Source organism: Merops nubicus, unplaced genomic scaffold, assembly GCF_000691845.1.
Source record: "Merops nubicus isolate BGI_N331 unplaced genomic scaffold, ASM69184v1 scaffold1949, whole genome shotgun sequence".
In the NCBI taxonomy this organism is placed as follows: Eukaryota; Metazoa; Chordata; class Aves; order Coraciiformes; family Meropidae; genus Merops; species Merops nubicus.
In genome coordinates this window covers 26,785-35,244 of record NW_008629965.1, presented here as the reverse complement: position 1 = coordinate 35,244, position 8,460 = coordinate 26,785, and the positions used below count along the sequence as shown (strand labels likewise).

The 8,460-nt window shown below is 37.6% G+C and overlaps 1 protein-coding gene across 1 annotated transcript; it reads left to right on the top strand.

Moving 5' to 3' along the window:
* Positions 1-2,528: 2,528 nt before the first annotated feature.
* On the top strand, positions 2,529-6,812 carry LOC103779464 (carboxypeptidase E-like; the record flags this gene model as incomplete). The annotated part of the gene is made up of 3 exons (XM_008947090.1): positions 2,529-2,628; positions 4,935-5,053; positions 6,093-6,812. Coding segments are annotated over 3 exons (318 nt in total), but the record flags the coding sequence as incomplete, so codon positions are not given.
* Positions 6,813-8,460: the final 1,648 nt, after the last annotated feature.

Sequence of the window (8,460 nt, the reverse complement as noted above, 5' to 3'; positions counted from 1 at the left end):
AGTTGTTGTCAAGGCACTCCAGGAGTCTCCTGGATTGCCTACAGCTCACTGTGGAACTTTTCCATCATATATTGGGATAGCTGAAATCCCCCAGTAGGACGAGAGACTGGGAGCGTGATGTCTCCTGTAGCTGGATTAAGAAGGCCTCATCAATAAGCTCCCCTTGATCAGATGGCCTGTAGTATACACCAACCACAAGATCTCCTTTGTTCTCTCGGCTTCTGATCTTTACCCATAAGCTTTCGACCTTCTCATGGCTATTTTTAAGGGACATCTCTTCACACTCCATCAATTTCTTAACATAAAGGGCAACACCTCCACCCTTCCTTTTGCTCCTGTCCCTCCTGAACAATTTGTAGCCATCGATAGCTACGCTCCACTCACAGGATTTGTCCCACCAAGTTTCAGTGATGGCCACTATGTCACAGCCTTCCTGCAGCACAGCAGCTTCCAGCTCCTCCTGTTTGTTGCCCAGGCTGCAAGCATTGGTGTAGAGGCACTTCAGCTGGGATGCTGGATGTGTTAGCAACTTAGATGGGCATCCCTTTAATCCATGAGGGTGTTCTTTGACTAATAGCCTTTCGTTCTGCCATTCCACTGGCCCTGGAATATTGTCCTGTTGCTTGTCACTTATGACCCTAACATCGCCCCCCTTCCCATCTAGTTTAAAGCCCTGTGAACTAGCCCTGCTATCTCCTGGGCAAGGATTCTCTGCCCTTTACAAGAGAGATCTCTCCCCTTTGATACTAGTATTCCTGGTGCCATGTAGGCTATCCTGTTGTCAAAGATCTACGTGCGTGTTTGGTTTTGGTGGTGTTGTTGGGTTTTTGTTGTTGTTTTTAATAATTTCATGCTAAAGTAACAGGCTGTACTGAAATTATGGTTCCAAGCAGTGTGGGAGCATTGAATTTCTGAAACTTGGATGTTGTAGTTAGAGATCACACATCTATGTGATATCATTAATGGCTGCACACCTGGTATTGCAATTCAGAAACAGACAGCAGAGCTGGTCAATCAATACATTCATTTCTTTAAGAATTTATTTGTGCAGAAATGCTTTAGTTAGCCAATAATCTGAAATATTTGAAGATTTTAAACATTTGATTTATACTGTTCTGTTAGTTAAGTTGTATGTGGGCTGAGGAAAAAGCTGTACTTGCCCTACAGGTTTTTACCCATTTATTATGGAATCCATCTCAAATCATTCAGCTCCTTTGCACATGATTTAATTTTGTCTGACTCATGGAAAACTATGTTGTCACTGCATTTTCAAAATTACTAATGTGTAAGAGATTATTTTGCCAACTTCCTTTGCTCCTGCAGAGCTGCTGGCTTTATCCATGAAGCTGAGATGGTTGATCTGGCATTGGTTTCTATCCTGTTACAGGATGAGAGGCCCAGCTCTATGCTCCAGCTCCCCCATGACTGCTGAAGACAGCACAAATGTGCACTTTCTGCTTTTCTAAGCCAATCTGTGTCAGGCCTCTCTCACAGTGTAACTCAGAGGAATCTGGTGAAGTAAATTATAGCAGCTGAATACACCATATAGGTGCCTAAAGAGGAACATCAAGATCTCAAAATAAAATTTGTGATCCACAAATCTTTTCAGATATCACAGAATCAGAGAGAAGCCTGAACGCTACTGTACTTTCCCCACTTAATTTCCAGGTTCCCAATGAGAAACATCTCTCCACAGGTTTAAAATTTCCCTTTCTCCCCAGCTCTGAGAGCTCCTTATCTCAGGCTGTGAAAAGGTAGTTGATAGTCTCTTTGCCTCTGAGGAGCTCGGTCTGCTCAGACCATGCTTCAGGACTACCAGCATGACTGGTCTCTCTGGACACTATGGTCAAATCTGTGCTTGAATTTCATGTCTGCTGGCGAACAGAGAGATTAGGTGCAGTTGCCTGGAGTATGTTGCCTAAGAGACAAGGAGGAACTAGGACATGACCCACCATCACTTTTCTCTCACTGGCTGCGTGAAGAGTGTTTTGACTACATGATCCCATCTCAAAGACCTGGATGTTTTGTATGCACAGTAGAGGTCTTGTGCATCTTACACAGGGATCGCTCAGTTTCCAAGTGCCCAGCATTTAACCTTGTTAATGTTTCACTTTCAAGCAGTTGTGCCCATTATTAGCCCTAAATTCTTACAGTTGATGAAACTGAAGAAAAAAAGTTGGGTTTTTATTTAGGCTGTCTTTCAAAGCTTTTCAGCACATTCATTTGTTCTCAGTGACAAAGACTTTGAAGTCAGTTTTCACATGTTATGAGTTGCTGCATATTTCTGAGAAATGCTGGCATTGCACAGAAATATTAGTTTAACTACCAACTGAATTATTTTTCATTTTCACTATTTGTTCCATTATGATGTTTAGTAATTACCCTTGATAGCTATTGGCATGTAGACTGTAGGATCTGTAACATGCATTGTGAGCTAGATAAATAGATGTTTCAGGGACAAAAATATTGTCCTTTCTGAAGAATTTTCTGGTTATTTCCCATATGTTGCTGAATTTATTTTTTTTTAGATCCATCGAGGAGTGAAGGGGTTTGTTAAAGATCTTCAGGGCAATCCGATAGCAAATGCTACAATTTCTGTGGAGGGGATAAGCCATGACATTACATCAGGTGAGTGTTGTACCTCAGCAAAACAAAAAGTGCTGGAATATACTGTTACTCCCTCTGCTTGGCAGCCTGGAGCCACTTCAGATCGTATTAGCTGGAGCTTTAAGGGAGCAAAATTCTGAATCCAGGAAAGCATGCTGTGCCTGAAGAAGGTTGTTGCCTGCAGGATTTAATGGATCTGTCTCTTGTAGTTGGTTCTCAGCTGGATGGAGACTGGTTGTTGGGACTTCATGGATCGTTGGCATGAATTGGTTCTGGTTGTTCTTGGTTAATTTGTGCTTAGTTCATCTTCTGATTTGTGGTGCAAGTAGTGTTTCACAGTTCTGCTGGTATTTAAAGTCCTGCCGACAATGCCATTTTGAGTTTGAAGGCTAAGTGGTAGTCCATAGGTGTTAATACTACCTACAATGTGATCACACCTTTTGGTAAGTAAATTCTTACCAGATTTTCAGATTACATAACTTCCTTCTGTGAAGATAAATTCTCTCTCCTATGTACGATTATATGACTTTTTTTCGGAAGGATGGTTCTAAATATGCAAAGTATCATGTTGGTGTTCATAGAAAATTGTGTGTCATGTCTTTGGTGGTTTTCTGCTTTGTTCCAAGAATGAATTCAAAGGTAGCTCACACTGCTGACAGTCTTCCCTGTAGACCTGTGCTTTCCTATTATGAACATTTTTTTTCTTGCACAAGATGTTATTTAGAAAAACAATAATAAAATGTTGTTGCTTTATGCATGAGTTTACATTACAGTAATTTTCCCAATCATAAATCTCATTGTGCTGTTACAGAAATGCAGAATGCTAAGAACCAGGACTGGTAAACACTTTAGTCAGCCTTGATTTATATTTGTTCTCACATTACCTGCAAAGAGGCCAGCATTCCTGCCAAGCACAACAATCTGTGATAGCTTTAACTGTCCTCTTCCACTCTATATAAGAAGAAAAAAAGTATGGAGATTGGAAATAAATTTTCAGGGATAGTAAAAAGCTTATTAGCTGTGCAAAGAGGTGTTTTATGGTATGGAAGAGTGATGCATATGCTTCTATAGTACAAAAAAGCATGCAATCATGTATCCTCTCATATCATTGTGTGTATAAGCCTGGAACTCGTATATTGTCAAAACAATGAGGAAAATAAAAGCTTAAGTTTTAGCACATTCAAAAAGAAGGGTAAATATTCTTTGTTTTTTTTTTTTTTTCCTTGCTTCTTTGTTTGTGAGTTGAAATTCAGCTTTGTTCCAGTGCCAGGAATTAGAATAGATCATTATCATAGCTCTGCAGCAGTATTTTTTTCCTTTCTGTTTTATGAAAAGTCTGGGAACAACTGGACTGACTACTGACATTTTTTTGACTGTGTGGATTGAAGACATTTAAGTAATATTTCCCTCTGTGTGCTGTGTAGCTGCAGATGTACTGAAAAAGCATTTAGGGAGCTGGCAGTAAGAGCGTGGCCAAGCCTTTTCAATGGCACTGCTAACGACCTTTAGAACAGCATTGCAATTTTTTTCTGGAGATAGAGAAATTCAGAGTATTAGCCTGTGACAAATTAGGTAATTGCCCACGTCTGGTGCGGGGAGTATCTGAGTCTTTGTGAAAATGGGAGAGGCTCATCTCTACAGAAGAGAATGGTGTACTTTTATTCTATGACTGAAAAGGATGATCTTAGTAGCACTTAGTGCAGTAGGAGCCTTTCTTTGACCTGAGTAGATCAAACTTTCATTTCTTTGTTCAGCTAAACAGAAGAAAAAAGCCCTGGTCTTTGTCTCGATACCAGAACATATAGATAATGATGCTTCAAGGGTGATACATGTGAAATATTCTATGAAATTATGGTTTATAGCTTTCTCTGCAAGAATAATTGAGAAAGGTGGTCCTATTTATTTAAATGTTTATCTACATTTATATTTTCAGAATACTGCGAGACATTAAGAATTCACATCACACTGCAAACTGAAACTCAGACACTTAACAGGAGCTGTACATTGGCCCAGGGGGTGCTTCTAAAATAGAATAACGTCCCATGTTGTACTGTTTTTCAGTGTGCTGGAGAGCCTTCAGCCTCAGAAGGCAGAATCTTTCATGGAGGCTCCAGCATAACTTCAGAGTTTAAACTTGTGTTTTGGTTACCTGAAAATCTGTAATGGTATATTTATACAGTCCTTACAGAAGAATCCTTTCAGGCAAACAAAAGGAAAAGGCTGACAGGAATACAAAAGACTTTGACAAGATGCACAGTCCCTTCTTCTTAGCTATATAATTAGTTTTATGCATATTTATTTGGATTTTTTTTTCTTCTTCTCTACAGCCAAGGATGGTGACTACTGGAGATTGCTTGTACCTGGAAATTACAAACTTACAGCCTCAGCACCAGGCTATCTAGCAATAACTAAAAAAGTGGCCGTGCCCTTTAGCCCTGCGGTTGTGGTGAGTACTCACATGTGGGTTGGTTTGTCATCTATTATGTATAAAATAGGTTTCCTTCTTTTTTTTTTTTTTTTCTTTTATAGTAGACATGTAAACAGGAGGTGATTTTTCAGAATTTAGAAGACAGTCTGGAAATCTGCGCTTGTAATACTTACTTGTTGCACAAGCCAAGGAGAAAAATCTCATTGTAAACTCATTTCATCTCCTGCTGGTCTTACTTAAAATGAAAAGACACAGAGAAGGGTAACATTGAGAGATACTTAAGCTTTATTTATTGATGTGCAAATTGCCAATCAGAAGATTAAAAAATACCTTTAAATTGCATGACATAAAAAGTAAGAGACGTTGAGGTTTTCATTGAGAACTATTTTTGATCTAAACTGTCAAGTGAGTACCTACGCAAGTTAAATCCAGTGTTCAGCTCTGTGCAGAAAGATAGTGATGGAGCACTGCTTTATGTGAATACCCAGCATGTGTGGTGAATAAAACCTAGGCTGCACCTAAGAATTTAGAAGCATTTTTGACTCATCCTCTGTACAAGCTTGGATTCCACTCTTAACAATTAAAATAAATGTTTATTCTCTCGTGTGCATCAGAAGCTAGGTTATGCTACACTAGCACATTAAATCCACGCTCATGAGCCATATGTAAGTTGCTAGGTATTAGACAGCAATATGCTGATAATACTTTTTATTATATGCTAAGTGATTTTTGTAGCTGGCTATTAATTTAATTTCATTGGTCAATATTTTTTGGAATTTTTAGACAAGTCAAAGACTGGACAGATGTCTGGTTTCTCTTGGAAATTTTTCTCATCTGTGTGCATTTTTTGATAAGTTTATTATACTGATATGGTAGTATTGCAGGTATTTAAATCAGCCTTGAGATGCTTTGGAATAAACTTAGCCTAAAATGGAAGGTACTTCCCTAAGCCCCATGTTTGTGTTAAACAACATCTTTTAATAAGTGACTCTTAAAAGCCTACACTTCGTTCTTTCTGTAAGTCTTACCCATATTTTTGATTGTTTCTCTTACTCAGGTTGATTTTGAACTGGAATCTTTGTCTGAAAGAAAAGAAGAGGAGAAAGAAGAGTTGATGGAATGGTGGAAGATGATGTCAGAAACACTAAATTTTTAAATTAAGCGTTTGGCTTTTCAGCTTTTAATCTATTATATGTTGACTTAGTATAATGTACTGTGTAAAGTCCCTCTATTCTAGATTTTGTGCACTTCACAATAATTAACTTTGAATTTTTCAGTCATCTTTTGATTAATATGATTACAAATAACTGGTATCCTCCTAGCTAGATAAATAAGTTATTAATTTTCTTTCATATTGTTATAGAAAATTTACTCTTATATACAAATCTGAATAAAAAAGAGTGATTGTCTCTGCAGCTGGTATGGAAGTACAATCAGTAGTGTATTATTTGCAAATTCAGAATATGTAGGTTAACTCTTGATTTTTATAAAAGAAATATGCTGTAGTCAATTCCTAATACTGCCAGAAATACTTGACAGTGCATAGTAGTAGACAGTGCTCTTTACTGAATTCTATAATGGATGTTATTGAAAAGAAATAAACTGAAATAACAGTGTGTGGTGTAATAATATTTTATGAGGATTAAAATTCAGTATAATATTTTCTGTGTCTCTGGTCTTGGGGCTATTTAAATATGTAAGGAACATAAGCTGACTTCATTTTAGTAAGCAGAAGGAATCTGTGTAATCTCTTTTATTAAAGATGGCATAGAATGAATTCAAGATATAGCAGGGCTTTAATCCTTAAACTGTTAATGATATTTCAAGATTAGGTTTTAATTCTATCGTTTTAGTTATTAATCAAATTAAAAATTCTGAATGGGCAAAGAAGAAAAGCTTGCGTATCTTGCTAACGTGCTGTCTGAGTTTGTTTTACAGCAAGAAAAAAGTAGTTTCAGGTGATGTCTGGTTTTGTTAGAAACTACACTTTCACCAATCTTGACACGTGTCAATGCTGTCTAGATAATCAGCTAAGTCCGGATGCTCACTTAAAGCTACCCAAACATACAGTTTAGACAGTGAACTGGAAGTCTACTGAGGACATGCATTTAGTCTCATAAGCCAAGGATGGTTTTGTTTTCACTTTGTTTCTAATGCTTATCTAAAACTAGAAACAAGACAGATAAGTGAAAATTTCTTGTGAGGTGACATTTTCCACGAATACTTGAAGATGACAGGAAAAGCAACTTTGATTTAGAAAGAAACTTCTTCCTCCCATTTTTTTTTTTAGTATATTTGAATTAACTTACTTTGGTATTTTGTGTAAGATGAGTGGAATTTGCCGAGTCAGAGAATACACGTGATCCATAGTGGGTGCAGGTTTGGTATAATTCTTCTGAAACCACTGCCAGTATTCTACTTGATAGCAGCTAAGCATATCATCTGTTTGAAAGCTTACACACTATTGCTGGCCTTTTTTAATTCAAGATCAGATGTTCGATATAGAGTTCCTTCCTCTGTTTCTTTAGTATCACGGTATGTCTTTTGATTAGCATATTATTTTAGTTGATGCTGTAGGAGTTCAGTACTGTTCAGATCAACCAACAATGCACTATCATGCTTCTTTGGTAAATGGAAAAATCACATGTTCATGTGTAGGATCCTAATTTCCCTCCTTTGAGTATTTAAAAATACTGAAAATACTGTTTTCTGACAATTTGAAAATCTACTAAAAATAGCACTTCAGAGAATGACAGTATGGTAGGGGTTGGAAGGGACCTCTGGAGATCAGCTGGTCCAAAACCCTTGCTAAAGCAGATTCACCTAGAACAGGTTGCACATCCATATGGGTTTTGAGTAACATCAGAGAAGGAGCCTCCACAATCTCTCACAGCCTTTGCAGTGCTCTGTCACCCTCATAGTAAAAAAGATTTTCCTTATGTTCAGATGGAACTTCATGTGTTCTAGTTTGTTGTCATTGCCCCTTGATCCTTTAAAGTAACAGGCTTAAGTTTTGACATACATTGATAAATGGAATAGCAATTAAAAAGCAAAAACTTCCTCTGATCAAGAGTGTGCTATGTAAGATAAGTTACATAAGATCATTTGAGTAGTAGTTATTTAATTCCAAACTTGAGAGGAACTTCACTTGCTGTAAGTCATTATGCAGTGATGAACTTTGAATCTCCATTGTGAAGAACTGCTGTGACAAACAATCTTATCTTAATGTGTCTTGATAACAGCTGGTGACTAGCTGTACACAAGAGTGTGCATAAAGGGCGCCCAGTTACACCAGCTCTGGTGTTCATGGCAATTTGAAAGGCTAAGACACGTAGCAAAAAACACACCCTGTGTCTGGAAGTAATGATACTGCTTTCAACTGAACCAGGCAAAATAGAAGTAAACAGTATAAAGGTGATTTATAA